Genomic DNA, 25,881 nt, shown 5'->3' with positions numbered 1-25,881 from the left:
ATTTCAATTTTATGCAATTAGATAATTGTCAATTATATATAATTATTACGCATAATTATACAAATATACATTTGTTTTTGTCTTTTTTTTTTACACATAATTTGGATTTATAATTAAATATCGTTTGAATCGTTCAAAAAATTAAATTCATCAATTCCATTGAAATAATCCGCGTGAAATCAAAAACTACAGAGTATATTATATACAGAAATTATAATTTCGACAGATACATTACAAAAATCGATATATCACATAAAAAATAGAATTTTTTAAATCCATCGTATTATATTCATATCTTCACGTTATTTTATGTACTTGCATACGTTCATTCTACATTGAAATTTGAAGAGAAGGTTGACTTCTTCGAAGAAAATACAAGTATAACAAAAACGAAAAAGTTTATATTTAGAATTTTTAAAAATCAATCTCTTTATACTTTTTATATTTTTCAAATTCATAAAAGAGTTATTTAAGCGTGAGATTTATCACTAACGAAAGTTTTTCGATAAAAATATTTAAAAAAAAAAGGAAAAATATTAGTTTCAAATGATACAAAGAAAAATTGTAAGAAAATTCTGAAGTAACAGATTAATCAATTTCGCACGCTTTTAATCACTTTTATCTTCAAAATCAATCATATATATTTTCACACAAAGAAATCAAAATTATAACTTCAATATTATACTTTTTATTCAAGAAAAATTTGAAGTAGCTTCTATAAAAAAAAAAAGGAAGTCGAAGATCATCGATTAATTATATCGACATTATTCCTTAAGAGGTGAGTGTGAATGCGCCAACCATCGAGAGTATTATACCTAAAATTGTGGTAAATTTGTCTGCCATTTTGAAGTTTGCTGAATTTGTGTCCAATTTCGACAATGAATCTATATCTTCGTTCTTTGTTTCTTCCTGTAATTAAATATTTACAAATATTTTCGTAATTAATATTTTTTTTTAAAAAAATATGATTTGTTAAAATTTAGTTTTAACTTTGAGTATTTTAAATCATATGTAATAGTAATATTTCAATAAAGTATATACTTTGTAAACTATATAAATCAATTGCAACAAATTATTATAAAATAAAACGTTAAATCATAAATACCTTCGCATTTATATCAGCAACAGTTTTAATAATTTCATTCTGCACAAAAGAAAAGATAATATTAATTATATCGAATGATAATTATTATAAAAGATATTATTTATTATATAACAATATTTTTAATTAAAACACATAATACTTTTAATTAATTAATTCCAATTAATTAAAATTTCAATTCTGACATATTTACGTAATTTGCAATTTCTCTTTCAAAATTAGTTTTGAATTATGATGAAATTATTTTTATTTCAAAATAAAAATTATTCTTTTCATTTCAAAAAAAAAAAAAAAAAAGGAAAAATTATGTAATTTTCGATTCGTTTATCCTCTTATATCACGAATGATAATAAAAGAAAATTAACGTAAGTTGAGAGCGTGAATCATCGTATCTGACACACAGTAGTGAAAGTGTTTATTTTTTTCCTTTCGTAACTTGTTAACAATAAGTAATTGTTTATAAAGAAAAATTATGTCTCACCTTATTAACTGGAGCATCAATCAACTTCTTATCGTCATCCTGCATTAGAATATATACATATTATTACAAATTAATCAATAATCAAATGCTACAAATATATGATTGCAATTTTTTGAATATATAATTATTATAATTTTATATGAAAATATTTATTTAACGTGTTAATTAAGAAAAACGTTAATCGTCTATGAATTTATCATTTGTACATTGAATAAATATATTTAAATATTTGCTACTTCTAGAATTAGAGAATTTCGAAATTTCAGAAAATCTTGAATTCGAATTTTTTAAAGTTTCAACAATTTTAAAAATTGTACAAAATCTCGAATTTTGAAATTTCAAGAATTTCGAATTCGAATTTCTAATTTCGAGAACTCACAAAGTCTTGAATTTGAGTTTTTTTCTAAAAGTTTCAAGAATTTCAAAATTTCATAAAGTTTTGAATTTTAATTTTTTCGATTTCACAAATTGAAAATTTCAAAGTATCGAATTCAAATTTCAAGATCTCATAAAATCTTGAATTAAAGTTTCAAAAATCTAAAAATATATATATTTTTTTTTTCTTATTAAATTGACCGGGATAGCGCGAACGCTGTTCCCGACTATCAAAAATTATACGTCCGAGATACCCACGTTAGGGGTATTCGCAGGGGTCAGCTCAACCGTAGTGCAATGGAAAAGCCTCACCCTGGAGGAACCGCCTTTTTGATCACGGTATCCTCCACGCCAGGTAAGTATGCTTCCCTTCTCTGTTCCATAATATTTGCTATAGCTGCAGGATATTTTTAAAAACGAGAATCAAGTTCATTCAAAACGCACCATAGCGGCCGGTTTCAGAACTAAATGAATTTATATAAACAACTCTTTTTAACAGAATTTTAAAAGCATATAATATTAAAATTTGTTTATTAAATTCGTGTTATGTTTATAAATATATAAATAAGACAATTAATAAATAAAATAATTTTTAATTTATATTGTATAAAATTAAATTTATATATGTGTTGATATTGTTATATTATGTATAATTGTAGAATTGCAATTTGATTTAATTTTGTATACTATATCACTATATCAATAAAAAATTTATGATTTGTATGAAATATTGAAATTCTATTAAAAATTGAAAATGTCTGGAAAGAGCTTTATATTATATGTACATATATTATATTTCTATTCACAAAATCTGAAACCAATTTAACTAAAATTAGATCACCTTTATTAATTCTCAATTCCGTGCCAAAAGGAGATTCTCTCTAATACAGAAATGACCCAGTTAACAAGTTAAATAAAAGAATATTATTTCTTATTTAATTCTCTAACTATTTCAACAAAAGTAACATTAAAAAAAAATTATTTATAATTTCAAGAAAAAATGTGAAAAAAATAATTTTCCATATTTTTTATTATACTCATCCGATTCATACAAATTTCTTGTTATCATAAACAAAAAAAAATATATATTTCATATTGCACAATTTTATATTATGAATAAATGAATTAATTAACTTCTATATATAAATTATAAAAATATGATAAAAATTAAATAATATTCTTGTAAGCTTAATTATGTTTGAATAAATAGTTCATTTTTAATCATAATTAAACTCATTTCATTTATACAATGGTTAAATTATTTTGATTCATTATATATTAATTATAATTATATTCAATCATAATTATAATATATTACATATACATTCTCATTCTCAAGATATGCTTCTATTGAAACAGTTTCAAATATCAGCCTCTCCTTCGTATCGTTTTCTCGATTCTTAATTTTTTCGAATCAAATTCTATTCGATATTCATCCGAGAATAAAATTAAAAAAAAAAAAACAGAGCTAGTAATTCAAAACGCTGATATGATTTTTATTATCTTGATATAAAAGTGTACTTTATTTTTTGTGAAATAATAATTCTGATTGTAAATAAATTTAAACTTTCATTAATAAAATATTCATTAAATTACAAAAGATGCTAAAATATTTTTTATATTATTATTAATTAAAACTTAAAATTTTTGTATTTATATTTTGTATATGTTTAAAATTTGGTAAATAATAATTTTCATGTTTAATAATTAAAGAATAATATCTTTATAAAATATAGTATAATGTTACAGTATGATCAAAGATCGTAATTGGATGTCATTCACGAATTCGAAGTAGCTCTACATACTGTTGCATATCGATTTATGCATATGTGCAGAATGTATGTTAGAAAGATTACCTGATTCATCTTATACCCAATAAGGTCATGATTAATTTCATATTACCTCGATTTTATTACGTCAAAATTGTGAATTTTAATTACATAAATATCTTCATAAGTGAAATAATAATATTATAAAATATTTTACAATTCAATTTTTAAATGATTAATGTGATATGTTTATTTTAGGTTAGATTATATTCCTAAGTTGAAAGGAAAAGAGATTTATTTTTCTTTTTTTTTTTTTTTTTTTTTTGTAAAAAATAGAAAAAGAATGATATTCTAATATTTGTCAAAGAAATAATTTCTATTTTTAATAAAAAAAAAAGAAATTACATAAACGTGTTAATAATGAAATGTAATCAATTAAATCTTAAATAAAATAAAATTGTATTCATTTTAAAAATATACTGATATTAAAAAATTATAAAAATTTTTTTCACAAGTATTATTTGTAAATATCGAATATTTATTTTGTAAAATATCTTGTAAAAAATCAACATTGTTGCTGTGACTATCACGACGATTATCACTATATTATTTTTTCAGGTTCAATGTCTAGGTCACTATCGAGGAACGCTATTTATACTCACAGGTGGTTTGTATCAAGTATTCTTGGACAGTTTGAAACTGTCGTCATATCATTGAATTCTAACTTTCACCGAACACTTCACCTCGGTCTCTATCCTTCATTTAATATTTAACGTTTTTATCGTTCATTTATGATAGACAGTTCTTAATACTATTTATTAATAAACCATTTATTATTAAAATTATTCTTATAAAATTTTTTTATAAGAATAAATGTAAATTCTCTTAAAGAAAAAAATGGTCGTAACCATTTCATATGTAGTAGTCAACCATATATTATATATAGTAATGAGCCATACATATGTTATGTAAAGAGGAAAGAAATATATATTGTGCATATCTTTTATTTCACAAAATTTACTTACCGATTTTTTAACAGTATCTCGCAAAGGTCTCTTCAAATTAGCCAAGTTATGTGGAACGATCTTCAACTGAGCAACTGGAGGTGGAGAAACATCGTGTCGACGATTTTTGCAGTCTTGACAACCATTCGCGATGATACTTTTGATTATATTGGGAACATCCCAAATTTTCGTCGCCTCACGAATTATTTTGGCGGATGGACCTCTGGCGAAATATGGCACGGGTTTACCATCATGTGTGCAGACTCCAGTTATGATAACAAGAGTATCTTGTGCCTTAAATCGTAAAAATTATAACTCTTTTAATTATAAAATTATAATCTTATTAATAAAAATGTAAGATAATAATCTAATTTATTATTAATTAGTAAGAAAATATGTCCATTAATACATTTAATGTATCAAAAATCAAAGAGACTCTCTAATGATGAATATTAATTTTCGATAAATAGACTTTTACATTTTTTGTATTATAAAATTCGTAATGTGACCACTGAATAAAATGTAACCAACTGTCATAGAATAAGAACTCTTCATGACGCAACCATATGCGTCGTCACCATAAAATAGAAACTCTCCATGACGCGATCGTACACATAAAATAAAAAATCCCTATGATGCATACGTTCATATCATCCTCATCTGTTAATAAACTTGATCAGATGACACGAGTCATCTGAAAGAATTATTAATTTTCGAACGAAATTATTTACTTCGCGTTGTAGAGTTTCTAATGCAGAATTAACTTCAGAGGCAGGCACTGAGGCGACCAGTATGAAACCTTTTTCGTTTTCAACCGACTTCAATTCCTCGACCATGTCCATCAAATTGGATCGAAGGAAATGCGCTCTGCGAGACGGGATGGGTTCCTCAGAGGCGCCAACGTTTCCAAGAGACTCCAACAACGAGCGGAACAGAACCATCCTTATCTTCGAGAACATGTCGAACACGTTCCATGCAGCTTCGTCTGTTCGTCGTGACAGATGAAATTTTATTTTAACCTTTTGCCATTTGCCAAAATTTGAAGATGGACGTGAAAAATATTAAGAAATATTATTTACACGAATGAAGTAAGTTTACGTTTCAAAAATATTATTTTTGAAGCAAAGAATTAATAACTTAAATTTTGTTTAAAAATTTATAGAATATCTTCTTAATAAAACTGCAATAGTATTATGCAGGTAAATTATGAACTGCAAGAATTTTTTAATATATAGTACTTATTAAAGAATAGAAATATTATATATTAATAAAATGAAAATGAGACCATCTTCTCGATTGCTTTGCGTAGACATAAATGAAGAAACACGATTGGTTGGTTTTGCTACGTCGATCACGTGCCAGTCCCGAATTTCTGGTTTGAGCTTGTGAATTTCTGGTTTCATGTTATTCTCTTCAATTTCGTCGAATTCTTTCGAAAGTCCTACAGTTTCTTCGAATCCAAATAAGGATGGAATTGTGAAATTCCCATTTGACAATGTTCCTAATAAACAGATTATTATAATATACAAAATTATTTTTCTTATTTTTCTATTTTTTTGAATAGATATTTAGATAGAATAATTTAATTTATAATCAATATTTATAGATATAACTTGTATTAATATAAATATATTTTGAAAAATAAGATTCTTCATAGAAGAAGAAAGATAAAAAAATTTATTGATCAAACCTGTGGTCATTCCTTTAACGTCTCGAGTCCAAAGCAACAATGATGCAATGTTTGAACGCAGCATGTGCTCGCAATCGTGTTTCTTGTCTCTGTTAGCAGAAATCAATGCATCATCCAGTGAGAATCTTGATTGAATCTTGTCCACTTGATTGTTGTTACAACTCTAAGAAAAAAGTTCAATATACTTTAATATATATGAATAATAGAATTATATTAATAGGTTTTTTCTTAAATGATAACCAACCAAAATATCAATATCTCTACTTTCTCGCTTAATAACCTCTCTAATCAAAGATATTGGAAAATCATACTTGAAGCATTCCTTCTACAGAGAAGAGGTGAGAAGCCTTGAAATTTTTCCAAAATTCCTCCTGATCTTGGCCAGGATCAGCAATGATCATGACAATATTAATGTTTTTCCCATTGTCTACGACGAAATCGAATCTTTTCTCGCGTGCCGCGTCTGCTGGGCTCGTTTGCTCGATCGTCTTCGTTGACACCTTCGTGTCTGAGATTTGCAGACCCTTGTCGATACCGGTTACTTCCGTTTTTGGGCTGGAAGTGTGGTCTACGGTGATTTTTTGATCTGTCTCTAACGATGGCACCACGTTCCAAGTAGCTGGAATATTTACTAGAAGAATATAAGAATATAAATTTCAATGTAATGCATGTGAAAATAGATTTTTATTAACATCCTTGATTATATTTTTGTTCACCTTTGAATTTTTCGTTTTGGGCATTCAAAAATTCTGAAAAAATTCAGGACACTTTGTTAAATTTCTATCTTATTATGCAGTTAATTTTTACATTACTTTGTCACAAGATTTCTTCAATACGTATCCACAAGTAAAATTTGACCTAATTGTAATAATCTTCTTCTCTATGTACCTCAAAATAATTAGTATTATAATATTAATTGTAAAAAAAAAAAATATATATAGACTTTACTGAATTAAATAGAAGTATCTTACAAAGAAATTAAACTTTATTGAAAATATATTTTAATTTTCAGTGGTCATTTTTGTTTCAAAATTGAAAAGATTAATTATTACCAAGAAGATTTCACAAGTATTAATTCATATATCTCGATTGACTTTAAAGAATAATATTTTTTTTTTTTTTTTTTGAAATGATTACCTGATCGTTCAGGACTAAATCCAGAGGAAGGTACCGTTATCGACATCACTGCGCCGAACAAAACCGTCAAAAAACGTTCTTGAAACATTTTTCAAGCTTCTTAAAATAAAAAATTGGTATTCGATCAAAGAGTAAAATGTCAATTCGTGATATCAAAAATTGAAAAATCTTTTCATACTTGGCATAAATCTCACTAAATTAAAAGATTCAGCCTTGTATCTTTGATGTATTTTTTTTCTTTTTCTTTTTTGGTTTAAAGTTTTTTCTTTTTTTTAAATATAACGTACAAACTGTATTTTCTTTTTTCTTTTTTTTTTTTTTTTTTTTACTTAAAAATCCGCGAATCACGATAAATACGTCTGTTACCTTCTCTCGAAAGAAGACGTTTATGGATGATGGATGCACAATCGACAAAAGATGATTGCCAAGTGAACATAAGAGTGTTGATATTTGATGCAATATTTGTTTTCTGAGATACTTGAAACTACTCCATTATACAATTAATCCTTTTCTTTTTTTACAATACTAATATTTATTATCATGACATAATTAATACAGTGTAATCATATGACCGATATTTAATGGAAAAATGATATAAAGGTTTTAAAAAAACACGAGATAAATATTGGCATTGGGATATATATTTCTAAATCCATAGATACATATTTTTCACAAACTTATTTATTTGAAATTCATCCTCACTCCGTTTCTGGCATTGATGTCTCTGAAACTTCTTCTTCTTCAACTGTAAAAATTTATTTATCTTGCATGTTATAATTTACATTATGTTAATTCTATATATATAAAAGAATACATAAAATTTGTTTTTTGAATAATGGAAGATTATAAATAACGACGTATGCTATAATTTTTCATTTGTACAGATATACCAGCTTGTTTTTTGTTTTCGTTGAAGAAAGGCAAGATTCTTCTTAGACATTTTAATAAATCATACCTTGGGTATCATTATTCTTTAACTGTGATCATTTCAATGATGTCAAGGTTGTTTAAAGTAACCTTTGATTTAATAAGCACGTATGAACATCTATAAGATAGCCTAGATAAATATTCTTAGGATACTTTTTACAGTTTTATGATTTATTACAATAATAAATAAATAAATAAATGGTAAAGGAAATATAGGTTGGATTATATAGATTGGATGAATTTTAATTATCTCCGTTTTGAAAATAATTAATAAATATAACAAAGAATTGATTTTTTTCTCTTTCAAATTATTCCAATATAAAATATTTCATATAACTTAACTTTATGGGTGACTGTCAATGAATTAAATTTTAAACGGGTCAATCATTTATCTGATATTTTAAGTGACCTACATGATTTCTTTTAAACGTATCATATTGACTTAAAAGAAGGATTATGTAAAGAAAATAGGAACATTACGTGTAATCATAGCCTTCCATTATTTAAAACAAACAAAATCTTTATATTGACTTAATCTTTATATCATAATTGTTAAAAAAAAAAAAGAAAAAATATGTGATTTTACGCGTTTAAAAAATATTCTTCACTGATCAATTCTTTGTTAATTCTACAAAAGATTTTTTGTTAGAAAATATATAGAAAAATTCAAAATATATAAATAAAATATGTAAATAATTTTGACTAATAATTTTAGTTGAAAAATAGAAAATATTTTCATGGAAAATTGGGCACATTGTTCAAAACATGGAAGAATAAATTTTTAATTTTTCAAAACTTTAGAGAAATTTTAAAATTTATTTGCACCCTTAGAATAATTAAAAGTAAAAGATTTTCAATCATTTTGATATACAGAGATTAAAATAAATGAATCGATTTATAAAAATAACCATTTTCATCGTAAGGAATTTCTTACAATTTCCTATTCGGTTTTCATATTTTGAATTCGTTAAAATTTTGATCTTGAAAATTGAATATTATTTCTTTTCCCTGTTACAAAGTTGAACTGGACGTTAGAAGGCACGGTTCGATGGAAGAACACTGGATTCTTGCTATAGTCTACGGATACCCTGTTTATTTTATCGACATAAAGAAAATTTCTTTAACAATAACACAACTGCAATGAAATTATCGATCACGTCAAATCCCCAATCTGCTACATTTTTCCTTACTCATCACAACTTTACCACTTTTCAAATTATCTAATTAATTTATTCGCTCCTCTACATTTTTTCACAAATAAACATATATATATATATGTATATATAAAACATTTCTCTCAAACGAATGACACCACTTTTCTTCTTCAATTCTCCCTCTTGACATTCCTATTAAAAAACATCTGTATTAAATTACATCTCTAAACGTGTTTAACCTCCCTCCAACAGATCAGAGTGTCAAGACTGGCCAGTCACGATTTAGAACTCGTGAAAAAGTCGAGAAAATCTGTTAATGAGAAAATCATCCCTCGACGAGAATTCCCCATAAACCGCCATACAACAAACTTTCTCGAACAAACCTTGTGTTCCAGACCTTCTTGCCCCAACGTATTTATCCATCCAATCGGCTCCCCCTGCTCTCCTTCCACTCGTCTGAATAATTGATGCGATTGAGGGGGGGGGGAGGAGGGGGGTTCCCGATCGCCGGGAAACAAGATGGCGAAGGAGCAGGGGACGTCTGCGCGATGGCCGCCCATTGGTCCACGTTTGGTGCCCTGCACCGTTGGAGGGGTCGCACAGGGGCGACATGTGGCGGGTTGCAGGTGAGGGAGGGTGGAGAAAGAGGAGAGGAGACGAAACCCCCTCTGGGGTTAGAGCGATTCCTTAGTTTTCTTAGCTTTCCTCCCGCGAGGAGTTCGCGCTCTCGTCGTGGATTTGAACCGCGTGGCCCACGCACCACCCGCCTCAAGGTGAGAGAAAGAGGGTTGGGTTGAGGGGACTCGAAATTATTTTTCTTTCTTTTTCGTCTGCCGTGTTTCGGGTTGGAATTGATTTTGTTGAGAGGGTTGATTGACGAGGGTTATGGTCTTTTGATTGATAAGAGGTTGGTTGGTTGAAGTTTCTGAATGTTTTTTTGGTGATTTTTTTTTAATTGGAATTGAAATTTTGAAATTTATTAGTCGTATTAGTAGTAATATAATAGATTTAAAGAAACTGTTTTATCTCTGATATTTTTGATGATGGTTTTGTGGTTTGATAATTTTTCTTTTTTTAATTAAAATTGAATTAGAATTGAAATTTATTAGTAGTATTAGTAGTATTGTAGTAGATTTGAAGGGACTGTTTTATCTCTGATATTTTTGATGATGGTTTTGTTTGATAATTTTTCTTTTTTTAATTAGAATTGAAATTTTGAAATTTATTAGTAGTATTAGTAGTAATATAATAGATTTAAAGAAACTGTTTTATCTCTGATATTTTTGATGATGGTTTTGTGGTTTGATAATTTTTCTTTTTTTAATTAGAATTGAATTAGAATTGAAATTTATTAGTAGTAGTAGTATTGTAGTAGATTTGAAGAGACTGTTTTATCTCTGATATTTTTGATGATGGTTTTGTGGTTTGATAATTTTTCTTTTTTTAATTAAAATTGAATTAGAATTGAAATTTATTAGTAGTAGTAGTAGTGTAGTAGATTTGAAGAAACTGTTTTATCTCTGATATTTTTGATGATGGTTTTGTGGTTTGATAATTTTTCTTTTTTTAATTAGAATTGAATTAGAATTGAAATTTATTAGTAGTAGTAGTATTGTAGTAGATTTAAAGAGACTGTTTTATCTCTGATATTTTTGATGATGGTTTTGTGGTTTGATAATTTTTCTTTTTTTAATTAGAATTGAATTAGAATTGAAATTTATTAGTATTAATAGTAGTATTGTAGTAGATTTAAAGAAACTGTTTTATCTCTGATATTTTTGATGATGGTTTTGTGGTTTGATAATTTTTCTTTTTTTAATTAGAATTGAATTAGAATTGAAATTTATTAGTAGTATTAGTAGTAATGTAGTAGATTTAAAGAAACTGTTTTATCTCTGATATTTTTGATGATGGTTTTGTGGTTTGATAATTTTTCTTTTTTTAATTAAAATTGAATTAGAATTGAAATTTATTAGTAGTATTAGTAGTATTGTAGTAGATTTGAAGGGACTGTTTTATCTCTGATATTTTTGATGATGGTTTTGTGGTTTGATAATTTTTCTTTTTTTAATTAGAATTGAATTAGAATTGAAATTTATTAGTAGTAGTAGTAGTGTAGTAGATTTGAAGAAACTGTTTTATCTCTGATATTTTTGATGATGGTTTTGTGGTTTGATAATTTTTCTTTTTTTAATTAGAATTGAAATTTTGAAATTTATTAGTAGTAGTGTAGTAGATTTTAAGAAATTGTTTCAGCTCTAGTATTTTTAATTGGTGATGGTTTGTGGTTTGATTATTGAAGTTTTTGAATTTTTCTTTTTGTTTTTCTTTTTAATTATTCTTAATATTTTTTTCCAACAAGAATATTGCCTTCACTTATCCTCAATTAATCCTCAAAATTTCTTCAAAATAATGCCAAATACTTGATCTGAAACCAATTCTCTACTATTTGACAGATAGAGCATGTCAAAATATTATAAAATTATATTCCTTCTATTACAAATACAATAACTAACAAGTCACATCTTCTTAATTTTTAAGAATAAAAGAAGAAGAAACAGTGTTTAGTTAAATTTAACGAATTTAATCATTCAAGTTAATTTTCACAAATTAATATAAAAAAAGAATCTCAACTAATCGAACAAACAATTTTTATTCCTCCACTCGTCATTTGCCAACTTTAATTCTTTTAATTTCCAAAGAAGAATTGCGAAACTTGCGAAACTCTGTCACTACAATTCTCCATTTCACAAACTGGAAACGTCATCAATAATGCGACAACAGATGCGAAATTAAACAGTGCCCATTAATTATACCTCAAGGGCATAAACTATGATATATCAACCAATTATCAAACTATACACTTCTTATACATATATATATATATATATATATATATATATATGTTCCATTAAAGGAGATATATACATGTTGAATCATTATAAATATCATTATAAATTTTCATTCTTATCTCACTTATTATTTAACTTGTATGCCCATCTTTGTCTCTCTTTGCATTTATTATTCAGGGAAATAAGGATAAAGGAAGTAATACATGTTGATTACATAATAAATGTTGATATAAATATTTATGTAATAAATAAATTGTTATATATATATATAAGAAAATTTGAATACATTTTACAGTAGTTGATGACCTTTGGACAATGGGCTTAGCAAGGAAAGCATAGAGTATTTCTGCTTTGGCTCAATGCATTCAGTGACAAATGTGCAATCTGTTACAGCACTTTTCTTTTAGAATGGATTATACATATTTTTTATATATATACACTTTACATTCTGATGCAATAACCATAAACGAAAGAATAATGGTTTAAAAAAAAGAAAACGTTGCTTTTACTCGTATAGCTCATTGTGCGTCAAATTTATTTTCAAAAAAAGAAAAATTCCTCTCTTATATTGCGTTTCCAAGATTCAATTTTCTTTTATCGTTCAATTATTATAAACTCATTCGTCGTAAAGTTTTTTTCTTCTTTTATGAGAATACACCTTCAACCCCCTCCTTTTTTAATGTGACGTTAGAAAATGTTGGCGATAATTCAGATAATTTTTGATTCAGATTTCTTTCGCAGTTATAGTGTTTAATCAATTTGAAAGTAAAAATGGATGAAAATTAGTACAGTATATTTTTATCAATGAAAATGTACATTAGACGTAACGTCACAGTGCAAAGATGTGTCCATTCATTTCAGAACAATTATTATCCAAAAATATATTTATATATATATATATATATATATATTGAATGAATTCCAATCTTTCTCAGATGATGAAGTTCAAGCAACAGGGGCTGATCGCCGACTTGATGCCCAATATAAACTTGATGAAAGCCACTGGCCACTTCATGTTCAATTACTACACCGACAGTTCCACGAAGCACATACACAAGATCTACTGTATCGTACGTAGATAAAAAGGTTTATTTAAACATTTATTCGTAGGATAAAAAATTGGATTAGTGATGATTGTTGGTTGACTGTTCTATTCAGAGGTAGGTATCGATTTTTACTTTTCATCGGAGTAAATCAGAGTTGTTCTTTTACTTTCTTTTTTTGTGAAAAAGGGATAAAGAGAGAGAGAGAGAGAGAGAGAGAAGAGGAGCTTACAATGCGAGCTCCATTCGAGATCAAATATCCCTGAAATGCAAGGATGAAAATTTTTTGTTTTCTTTAACAACATTTTTTAGCAGCAATACGTTTGTACAATGTTTTTAATTTGATTGAAGAGTAGATTTATTGGGATAATTTTGTTAATAGTTTTGTTTGTTATTTGTTGAACGGATAAATATGTGTGATACAAATTATACAATGGTCGGTTGTATGTGTTAATATGTAGAAATTTGAAAAATTAGGATCAAGTTTAATTTAAAAAGAGAAGGTAAAAGTAAAAAGAATTTTTCATTTGTACTAGTTGTTTGGTTGCTTGTTTTTTCCTTTTCTTCTTCTATTCAGCTTTTCAATTTCTAGTAGTTCTTTCTCTTTCGCTTGCCAGCCTTTTTTACATTTGGCTTTTTTGAAAAAAACAGCAGTAGACAAAGGGAGGACTCTGGTCTGGAGACGCGTCGAAAGTAAAAATCACATATATCGGGTGTCTCTAAAGAATATTTCGTTTTTGAAAATGTTGAAAAATAAAAGATGTTTCGGATAATAAAAGTTGAATGAATGGTGAGATTTTTTCTTTTTTTTTTTTTTTTGTAAAAAATGTTAAAACACATCGACACATTCGTTCGTTAAAAAATACACGATTCTATTTAAGAAAACGTAAGAAGTTAATCTTCCTAACCCTTTTTTCACGCTGTCTATCTGTGAAAAAATTAACAACACCAGAATTTAGTCCCTCTGAAATCGTTCAACTTTTGTCCGAAACATTTTTCAACATTGTGAAAAATAAGCGAGATACGAAAAACAAGTGATAAAATTACGCGAGACATCCTATGGATTGTCAAAAATGAATTAAAAAGGTAAGCATGTACATGTAGAAAACAGATAAGTATATAAGAATTGCAGAAAAAATTTAACCTCTTCAAAAATTATATTCTCCTAATACAATGTCGAAAAATTGGAAGTCGAAGATTTCATTCAAAGCAATTTTAAGAATTTCAGAAATTCTAGGAATTTCTCTAAAATTCTTGGAAAAATTTCTCGAACGACCTCCTGTCAACTCATGTTCTCCTAATGCAAAATCGAATTTTTAACCAAAGTTTCGTTCGCTCCATCCATTCGAAAATTTCCGGGAATTTGACGTCACTTTCAAGAATTTTAGAGATTCCAAGAAATTGACGTCATTTCCAAGAACTGTTAAAATTCTTGGAAAAATTTCTCGAACGACCTCCTGTCAACTCATGTTCTCCTAATACAAAGACCAAATTTCGAGCAACAAAAATTTTTGATCGAATTTTTTACTTTGTATTAGCAAAATATAATTGGATTTTTTTTTTTTTTTGAAAACAAATGTTTTTACGAAATATTTAATATACTCACCTGCAAAATACTTACCTATTGCAGTATCATTTTTTTATCATTTTTTTCAACCGTTTTCTTAATTCTAAAGATACTTACCTTTCGCATACTTACTTCTTATAAAGAGAGTTGCCAACGTTTTTTTTTTAATTTTAACGGATTCATATACCGGGTGTTTCACGTAACTTTATATTTAGAATATCTCGCTTGTTTTTCATAATATCGAAAAATGTTTCAAATAAAAGTCGAACGGTTTCAAGGGGGCTATACTCCGATGCTACTAATTTTTTCTCAAGCGAACGAACAAAAGAGCCATGAAGCTCAACTTTATTTTCTTAAATGGAATTATACACCTTTTAATATACAAATCGATGTATCTCAACACTCCCTATAAAAAAGTACTCGACCATATAAGTTGAAAAATTATTGGTTCAGCAGATAATCAAATATAATTAAATATCTCGTAAAATAATAACTTTTCCCTATAAATGGCCCAATAGTTTCTTATAGAGCGTGACAAGCTGCATATACTCGCGCGTCAAAAAATATGCGATTCCATTTAAGAAAACAAAGTTGACCTTCATACGACCTCTGACCTACCGTTCAACCACAAAAACAATTACATCACGCTGTACCCCTTTCGAAACCATTCAACTTTTGTCCCAACCATTTTTTAACATTTTCGAAAATAACCGAGATATCTCACTTATTTGTCATAAACTTACATGGGACACCCGGTATATCATCTCTCGGTCCGATCCCCAGAAGAGAATTTCCCTTCCTCTGAATACCGTTCGTTGCCAACAAAACTCTGCAAAACTCTCGCTTCTTCCATCCATCAATCATTTCCATCCAAGACAGTTTAAGAAAAATAATAATAAAAAAAAAAAAAAAATGGAACCAGGTCCATCTGGTCCTGATACTGATGCAGTTCGGATTCTGCGGTATCAATCTAATGATGGAGAGCGACGACGTGGACGATCTCACCGCCAACACCATCACCATGCTCTTCTTCACGCACAGCGTGGTCAAACTCGTCTATTTCGCTGTCAGGAGTAAACTGTTCTACAGAACGCTTGGCATATGGAACAATCCGAACAGCCATCCACTCTTCGCCGAGAGCAACTCGCGATACCATCAGATAGCCGTTAAGAAGATGAGGATACTCCTGCTGGCTGTTATAGGGACCACAGTATTGTCCGCCATTTCTTGGACCACCATCACGTTCATTGGCGACTCCGTGAAAAAGGTCATCGATCCGGTCACTAACGAAACGACCTACGTCGAGGTGACCCGATTATTTTTTCTCCTACTTTTTATATATATATATTCATTCACGAAATTAAAATGAAAATGCATACGTATATGCGTGGGTCAAATTGCACGATAATTAAAGATGTATCGATTTATTGTCCGATTATTAAAATTATCTCGATTGTTATTATAATCGATTTATATATTGTTTAAAAATTATTATTAAAATCTTGTGGGGAAAAAACAAAAAGGAGAGAATATTCATATTTAGAATCAATTTTAAAATTGAAAAACACTTTGCTTTTGCCCAGATACCAAGGCTGATGGTGCGTTCCTGGTACCCGTACGACCCCAGCCACGGGATGGCCCATATTTTAACACTGATATTCCAATTTTACTGGCTGATATTCTGCATGGCCGACGCGAATCTACTCGACGTGCTGTTCTGCTCGTGGCTGCTGTTCGCCTGCGAGCAGATCCAGCATCTCAAGAATATCATGAAGCCTCTGATGGAATTCAGCGCCACGCTCGACACCGTCGTGCCAAACAGCGGAGAACTGTTCAAGGTTAAGCTTTCTGATCTTTCTGTCTACACAGAGAGAGAGGGGGGGAGAGGGGGAGGGGGAGGGAGGGGGAGGGAGAGGGGGGAGAGGAGAGAGGAGAGAGGGGGGAGAGGAGAGAGGAGAGAGGGGGGAGAGGAGAGAGGAGAGGGGGGAGAGGAGAGGAGAGGAGAGGAGAGGAGAGGAGAGGAGAGGAGAGGAGAGGAGAGGAGAGGAGAGGAGAGGAGAGAGAGAGAGAGAGAGAGAGAGAGAGAGAGAGAGAGAGAGAGAGAGATTTAGAATTTAAAAATTTCTGAAATATTAACTTTGAAAAAATTCTCAATAATATAATAATTGTAAGAAAATTTATATAAAATCGAGGAAAAAGAAAAAAGAAGAAAGAAAATCGATGTGGACAGGAGAGATGGGTGATCATTTCTGATTTGCCTCAGGCTGGCAGCGCGGAGCAACCGAAGGAGCAGGAGCCATTGCCACCGATCACGCCACCCCAGGGTGAGAACATGTTGGACATGGATCTTCGAGGGATATACAGCAACAGGACCGACTTCACCACCACCTTCCGGCCAACCGCTGGAATGACGTTCAACGGTGGTGTTGGGCCGAATGGGTTGACCAAGAAACAGGAAATGCTGGTACGAAGCGCGATCAAGTACTGGGTGGAGAGGCACAAGCACATCGTCAGGTGAGTAGATATTTTCATATCCTTCCAATATTTGTTATCACGTTATACGATAGTCGAATCGAATCTGTTCGTGTTGCAAGGAAAAATTTAATATTAATGTATTAACGTTGTGTAATAATAATAATGTAATTAATACAAATTTAATATTAATAAGCTTAATTGGTTAAAATTAATAATCTATGGAAGAAATTTCTATTAAATTAAATTTGAAATTAAAAATTTACTTCTTAATACGTATAATTTTTAATCATTGAGTGATTATAAAAATAAAGATTCTTACTTAATAAGTTTAATTGAATTTGAAGAGTACGTATCGAATTATCAATATCTTCGGTCGAATGGGAACGAAATATTACATCGTCACAAAGGAAGAAGAAGAAGAAAAAAAAAAATAATGATAAAATAATTTTTAAAATAATTTCCACGAGATCGAGAATAAAATTTCCATACCGAAGTTAAATTACACATCAAATTGCAATTTCAAAGTTCGTCAACGTCTTGACTGCAACCCAGTTTCCCAATTTCGATTCTCATCTCGAGTTCGTTTCTCCACACGGAAATGTAATTCACGCCGGCAACGAGAGAACCTTTCACATTCGTGATTCCAACAATGGGAGACTTCCATTAGGATAATAATCGCAGGGATAGGCGATCGAGAAAATTCGCGCGATTTCGATTGCGGCTTACGCTTTACAAACGGATGCCATTGTGAGAAAAAAATGGTTAATTCGATTCGAAAAAAGCTCAACCTGACTCGAAAATTTTTTCATATCTCTTTGATTAAAAAAAAAAAAATTCGTTTCCAAATGAGAATGAGATTTTTCTCGATTGATAATTAAAATTTGTCACGTATTAAAAAATATATGTATATATCTTTTTCGATTTCTGAGAGAAAAATCTTTATATTGTGGTTAACATCGAGAAAAGAGATTATTGCGCGAGAAAATTTAAATTATACGATATATTTTATGCAAACTGTTCATGAACAATTTAGTTGATATCGTGGAAAAAATTTTTTTTCGACTTTAATTATAACTTTCAAACAAGTAATGAGTGTTATCAAAAATATTCTTTCAATTTATAAAGGGCCAATTACTGTTAATTTAAATTTCTACATAGAAATTTACAAAGAATTTGAATTTGAATTTGAATTTTCATTGTGAGTTAATAAAAAAGTTGCTTATCTGAAAATTGAGAAAAATTTTTTGGATTTAATTGAATTTTTTGAAAACTTTTTGATTAAAAATTAAAATTCCTTTTTGGTATTTTTTAAAAATTTAAGAATTTGAGAAATTTTTATAATAATATAATAATATAATAATAATTTGAGAAATTTGAGAATTATAGTAGAAGTTTAAAATTCTGATTGAAATTCTGTTTGTTTAAAATCACAGGAGAATTCTTCGAGTATTTTTATTTGGATTTCATAAAAGCAATTTTTTAATTAAGAAAATAATTTGAAATTTATAAAAACTCTTCGCATAAATTGTTGGAACTGGATTTATTATTGGAGAAATAAAATTAGATGGAATAATTTTAATTGATCAAAAGTTTTCGTATAAATTATCATTACTTATCAAATATCAGAAGAAAACTAATGAAAAATAACCAGGAGAAAGGATTAAATGAATGTATATAAATTGAGATACTCTTATTAATATTTTCAATTTAAAGTTCAAAAGTTCATAACGGAAATAATCTTTGACAATTTTCATTTGTACAGCAGAAAGATATTCTAACATTTTTGTTCAAAAAGTAAAAAATATATATATATTTATATATTTTATATTTATTGTAATACTTTTTTATTATTTAAGAAATAAAATTGAAAGACACAAGTAATAATGCATAAAATTTAGAAACCATTGTTGGAATAATAGTCTTCAATTTTACAGTTTTTTAAAGAAGTGTAAAATTAAATAAAAAATATTATCAGAGATAAAAATAAATGCATTTTTAAAAGACTGCACGAATTCTCGAAATTCAAAAATTTAAAAAAGTAATAAAAAAAATACAATAAAGTTTAAAAATAAAAAATATGAAAAAATATAAGAGAAAAGAACAAATAAATATCTATTTTTCCAATTTTGAATTAACATAATTTTACGTGCGAGTCTCAATTTTCACGTCTGCTGCACTACCAGTGAATAATTCACAAAAGGCACAGAAATTTTTTCCTCCGCGTTACATGTACGCGAATGTAAAATCAATATTCTGTTTACTGCACGTTTTCTATTACTCGAGCCAATCTTAGTTGGAAACAAACACGCTCGTTCCATTCGTGAAACGTATCGTCCATGGAAATTTTGTTTAAAGAATTTTTTTTTTCGAAATTTCTTTGACGGAACTTCGACAGAAAGATATCGAGTTTGAAGAAGCCTGTTTCATTTCGATCAATTTAATCTGGACTCTCACAGTTAGTCGAACGTACACACGATATTTGTCATACTTTCGAAAATGTTTCGTTGAGAAATTTACTCTTTCAACGATCGAGTAATCTCTACCATTAACGAATGGTTAATTTTTCACGTGTTGATAAAGTTTAATGACGAGCTGGATTCGCAATTCCATGCAAATTTATCGCGCTTTTTATACAGAGTTATAACTTAACAATAAACACGGTTAATAAATACATAACTTGTGAAATAGAAATGAACTTGAAATTATTAATTATTCCATTAAAATCTTTGTATACTTTTAATATATTATTCTAGTCAGTAATACTTGTAACGACATTACTAGAGATAACAGATATTATATTCAATACTTTACAATTCATTACATTTCTAAAATATTTAATTATCGTAATAATATTCTTTATTTCTTACAACTAATCTCCAATTAATATTTTCTACAATCTTACAATCTTCTATTTCTTTTATTTCTTATTACCATAACCTCCAATTTACAATCGCGTAAATAATTTCATTTCATATTTCCATTTCCAGACACGTGACTTTCGAACAAACACTATTTCTAATTTAAACACAAAAAAAGAAAGTAAAAATATACAGATCCACGCGTAAAGTATTCCGAAACAATGCGAGAAACCGTCAAAAAGAATCACCGAAAATTCAACAAAGCGTAAATTCGCGATAAAAGTTTCGCGTGTTGCGAGCCAGCCACTCGCGAAAGGCGGGAACATTTGAAACGTCGAATAGAACGAAAAGTCACGCGTAAAGTCTTTCCTCGAGTAAATTTTCAAAGAAGTGGAAGAAGGTATATACGATATAGATTGTTGGACAGCGGAGGAAAGACAGAAGAGGAGTGCGTGTGTTCCCACGGTGGTGAAGTATTTATTTCTAAGAGAACACGATATTGACCGCAACTGGGGACGCGCAGAGCGCGTGGTGGACAATTTATTGGACAATTCATGGGCTGTACTTACGTTGTTCAACGTTCACGTGTGCGATCGGTATACGTGTTACGACACGTGTATGTACACGTTTTCATCGTTGGCACTGGACAGAATGCAGAGAATGCAGAGCGTGTTTGAAGTTTGCCCTTCGACCGGATCCTTGCCCCGCTTTGCAGCAAGGAAAAATACAACACGAAAACCTGTTGCCTTACGCTTCGTGGAAGAAAGCGGGTGTCGAATAATAAATATTTCAAATATTGTTAAATTATTATTGGATTGTATTCGGTTTAAATAAAATAATGTTTGAAAGAGAGAAAAAATTCCACGAGGGAAGTAAAATATTTTCATTCAAACAATTTGAACAAAATAGAAACGAAATGGAAAGAAGGTATTGAAAAAAAATTAAGTTGATAGATAATGTAAGAGATATTTTTGTAGAAAAATTATACAGTATCGAATAATTGTATTGAATTTGAATCATTACATTCAATGATAATATTTAAAGTAAAGGAAATGAATTAGAGTGAATAAAATAACTCGAAACAAAATCCAAATACTTTCAAATAATGTTTTAAAAATTTATCAAATAAAATATTTTATTTTTGAAATTATATACTTTATGTATATTATAAATTATTTATTTTAATAGAATTATTTAAAATAATATTTTATTCAGCTCTAAAGAGAAAACCTGTAAAACAATATGAATTTATAATAATATTGATATTTTGTTGTTTATTAATATATATTTATCAATATAAAATGTATTTATTAATTTTTTATTTTTTTTTCATCAATGTTAATATTTTGAGTTTTGCTTGAATCCTAAGTAAATATAACGTTTTGTTAAAAAAGTTGATAAAAGATTTACTGCCTGCAGACAAAAAATGCGAGATAAGAAAAGCAATAAATTGTACTATAAAATATCGTTCCTTAAAAATTTATGGATAAAGTTGTGAAATGTTTATATCGATTTGCCACGAATGGCATTCTTCTTTAGATAAATGCTTTCCATTATTTGGAGATTGGATTCGTATTCTATCAGTCTAATGAATTTTTTTCTTGGAAATTAATATTCGAAGGTATTTGCTTCTTATGGATTCGTAAAATTTTAAAACTGATTGAAAAATGATGATGTTACGAAGAAATTGAAATATTTATCTCTTATTTTATTCTCGTTCGAAGAAATTTAAATTTCTAAAAAAGGATAAAAAATAAAGGATCTCGAAATTAGAAATAAAATTTTTTTAACTCTAAAATATTTAATCCCACGTTAAATAAATAATGAATAAAATAATAGAAATTAAGAAGAAATAAATTATTATTTCCAATATTTACAATTTGAAAGAAAGTGATACAAGTATTTTTCAAAAGATATCATTTAAGATTAATCCTCATGTTGAAAGAAATTAAGAAATAGTTAGTTTTATATCCAGTTTGAAAGTTTGCAAAAAGTTTATTTATGATAATTCTCACGAGTAAGAATTATTTTATATTTTAATTTAAAGTTTCAAAGAAGTTTTAATTAAACGGGACAAACAAAATACCATAAAAATTTATGTATGTATAAATAATATAAAAAATAATCAAGATAAAAAACAATATATCTCTTAATGAAGAAAATAATAAATTGAATAACAACACTCCACTCCTTAATTTTTTTTCCCTTTAAGACACTTCGAGATATCGATCCAACTTGATTTAACGATACCCTTGTGAATTTAAACGTTAAAAAAGGAAACACAGAATCACGAGAAGAAATAAAGAGAAGGCAAAAAGGAGAGAGATTGTTCAATCATGAACTCTAATCAACTGGTTAAATGCAGTCATCCAATGAACTAGGTCGAATTAAAACTTTGTTGTATCGTAACCGCAGGAGCTTGATAACAGATTGAATTTGTCCTGTTTTAACGAGAACTGTAAGCCTATAATATATTCAAACAAACATTGAAATGCAGCACAAAATTGTTAAGTTGATTTAGAAACGATACAGAAAATTATTCCATGAAATTAATATTTATCTATAATACGCTTACATTACTCTGTAATTGTATTAGAGAAAACATATATATGTAAAAATAAAGTGTTGTTTTTGAAAGATAAGAAATATTAATAATTAAAAAAATTGTATTAAAAATTAACTTTGATTGTTAAAACGTTTTATTTCGTTAGACTCGTAACTGCAATTGGAGACGCCTATGGTGTAGCTTTACTGCTACATATGTTGACTACCACTATTACGTTAACTTTGCTCGCTTACCAAGCAACAAAGGTAATTTTTATGTACATAAAGTATCGAGACACAAAGTAAAATATATCTTAAAATTAGAAGGATTCTATTATTCTAAGTGTTATATATTAACAAAAAAAAAAAAAAAAAAAATTTAATATTTTATCTTCTAGATACACGCAGTAGATACATACGCAGCATCAGTAGTAGGTTATTTGTTGTATTCTTTAGGGCAAGTTTTTATGCTCTGTATATTTGGAAATCGTCTCATTGAGGAGGTATGTATATACGATTATTTTTACAATTTTTAATCGCGTGAAACAATTATTTAACTGTTTAAAAATTATATGATTTAACATTGTATTCCATATACAGAGCTCGTCAGTGATGGAAGCAGCTTATTCTTGCCACTGGTACGATGGATCAGAAGAGGCCAAAACCTTTGTACAGATTGTTTGTCAACAGTGCCAGAAGGCGATGTCGATTTCAGGGGCGAAGTTCTTCACTGTATCTTTGGATCTCTTCGCTTCGGTAACGAAAAATCTTTTTTTCACGCATTAAATTCGATAATTCATGTTGTTCAACAAATTTCAATTTTCAATTTTTGGATAAAACTCGTATTTGTTTAAAATATCGTTATAGAATACGATTACTTGGTATTAATCAAGACCCTTGAATATATTAAAATTCCCTAGAATATCCCTAAAATATAAAATCCTAGATATTTTTAAGAAATTTTATATTTTTAAGAAAGTTCTTGATACCTTGGATTCTCATACGTTCTGATAATTATGTAATAATTACAAAACTTCCTAGAAAATCCCTAGAATGTAAAATCCTGGATATTCTTTTAGATTTTGGAAATATGCAACGAGAAAATTAAAATTTGATGATCTCTTTTATGAATCATGATTCATAGATTAAAAATCACTGATATATAATATAATATAATTGAAGAATTTAGTTGAATTATAAATAATTTTTTCAAAATATCGATTATAATGATTGATTAATAAGAATAATTAATAACAGGTATTGGGAGCTATGGTTACTTACTTTATGGTGTTGGTACAACTGAAGTGAACATTGAAGAATATTCACTTTAGTGAATTGAAAGTTGGAACGATGATCGAATACGTGATCGAAACGATCATCGGACAAGAGTCTCGTTCTTCGTGTTTCATCGTTTTAAATGTTCGATTTTTGTATGGATTCAGCTGGAAACTGTGACTAAATGACAATGTAGAATTATAAATTCTAACGATGAGTATCCTTTGTTTTTATCTATTTTTCAACAATTGAAATCTTTGCAATACATCTAGTTCCAATGGAAAATTTTGAATAATTATAAGTCGATAAATATTTGACAATAAAAATTATTTAAACACAAAGGATACTCTGAAAATTATAGATATTAAGTGTAAAATGAAGCTGTGCTCGTTAACGTACCTTTTTCTTTATCACTTTACTAAGTAATATTAGTAATTAAGTAATATTAATTTAATTATAAAATATTAATTATTACAATAATATATACTAAAAAAAAAAAAAATAGGAATTGTATTGTCTCATAATTTTAATTTTAAAACTAGAAAAATAATTTTTATTTTATTAATTAAATTTTATTTCTGAAAAAAGAAAAAATAAAAGAGAAAATGGAAAAAAGCGAAATTAAGATATATCTATATTTACGTAATTAATAAGACAAATATTTAAATAAAAAAGAAATTCTAATCAAACATAGCTAATCAAACATAGATGAAAGACTGAAAAGTACAAATGAACGAATTAATAAAAATTAATGATAATAAAAAAAAAAAAACGGATTCTGGTAACGTTTAAAAAATAAAATTTTCGTGCAGTCTTTATGGCAAATTCGGTCGTCGCTCCATTTTTCTTTAATTATGAATTACTACCTAGAAAACTCATGTTATCATTGTCAGAATATTTTAATACTCTACTTTCTGTAGAAAAGAAAATTTAAATTATTATAAAAATACTTTTTTATCGCAATACAAATTTTAATATTAATAAATTGAATTGAATTATTTTATCTCTAAAAATAACATATTCGACAATGTTAAATTAATCACATCTCAATAGTAGGTATTTATTAAATTCTCCTAGGTCAATGGATTAATAATTACCCATAATCTATGTTTTATCGATGAAAAGCGAAGCTTATTAATCGAATAAGCAAGATCAACGATAATACAATGAATCGAAGCGTAAAATAATGATTCGTTCAGCTGATGTGAAAACTTTAATCATCTCAAAAAATATCAATATATTCTAAAGTGAGTTTTTTTTTTTTCTTACCATTCTTGATTATTTTGTACATCTTTTAATAACTTTATCCCTTTTTCTTAGAAAAAAAAAGTTACAAATTTATAATTCAACATTTTCAAAGAATTAATTTTTATCACCGAAGAAATAAAAAGAAATAAGAATACAAAGAATACAAATATTTTTTACGAATATTAATAGCTTTACGTTGGAAATTAAAAAATAATATTTATAACCTGTAATAAGTTTTAAAGTGAGGTTAGGTTTAGTAAGTAAGCTGCACTCAACGCAAAAAAAAAAAAAAAAAAGGAAAAAAAAATCAAACGGGAAATATTACGCTGAAAAATAATCTTGTACAATATACTGTGATGCAATTGCTGAAAGGATAAAGA

General features: G+C 28.0%; 2 protein-coding genes and 1 non-coding gene across 4 annotated transcripts; 1 reads left to right on the top strand and 2 right to left on the bottom strand.

The window, feature by feature from the left end:
• Positions 1-665: 665 nt before the first annotated feature.
• LOC100864938 (uncharacterized) lies at positions 666-8,279 on the bottom strand. Of its 2 annotated transcripts, XM_086913262.1 has the most exons (11): positions 7,737-8,279; positions 7,559-7,657; positions 7,138-7,170; positions 6,733-7,052; positions 6,422-6,584; positions 6,017-6,232; positions 5,463-5,716; positions 4,753-5,025; positions 1,584-1,622; positions 1,106-1,144; positions 666-909 (listed from the first exon to the last, which is right to left on the bottom strand). In XM_086913262.1, the coding sequence occupies exons 2-11, from the start codon at positions 7,644-7,646 to the stop codon at positions 772-774; spliced, it is 1,563 nt and encodes a 520-aa protein (XP_086769388.1). In that variant the 5' UTR covers positions 7,647-7,657; positions 7,737-8,279; the 3' UTR covers positions 666-771. The 2 variants fall into 2 exon arrangements, with proteins under 2 accessions (XP_086769388.1, XP_086769389.1); XM_086913263.1 differs by lacking the exon at positions 7,138-7,170 and having other exon boundaries at positions 7,737-7,992.
• On the bottom strand, positions 2,158-2,321 carry LOC116415549 (U1 spliceosomal RNA). Its single transcript, XR_004226171.1, has one exon. It is a non-coding gene; the product is annotated as a U1 spliceosomal RNA (small nuclear RNA).
• A 2,100-nt stretch (positions 8,280-10,379) lies between the features above and the next one.
• Positions 10,380-25,813, top strand: Orco (odorant receptor co-receptor). Its single transcript, XM_086913257.1, has 9 exons — positions 10,380-10,412; positions 13,427-13,561; positions 16,024-16,407; positions 16,685-16,939; positions 17,365-17,615; positions 23,146-23,245; positions 23,377-23,481; positions 23,579-23,734; positions 24,236-25,813. Exons 2-9 carry the CDS (start codon positions 13,427-13,429, stop codon positions 24,284-24,286), a joined length of 1,437 nt encoding a protein of 478 aa, XP_086769383.1. The 5' UTR covers positions 10,380-10,412; the 3' UTR covers positions 24,287-25,813.
• The last annotated feature ends 68 nt before the right edge of the window (positions 25,814-25,881 follow it).

Source organism: Apis florea, unplaced genomic scaffold (assembly GCF_048593485.1).
Source record: "Apis florea isolate Af1SG1 unplaced genomic scaffold, ASM4859348v1 contig_3496_pilon, whole genome shotgun sequence".
NCBI lineage: Eukaryota > Metazoa > Arthropoda > Insecta > Hymenoptera > Apidae > Apis > Apis florea.
This window is presented reverse-complemented; position numbering and strand designations above follow the sequence as displayed.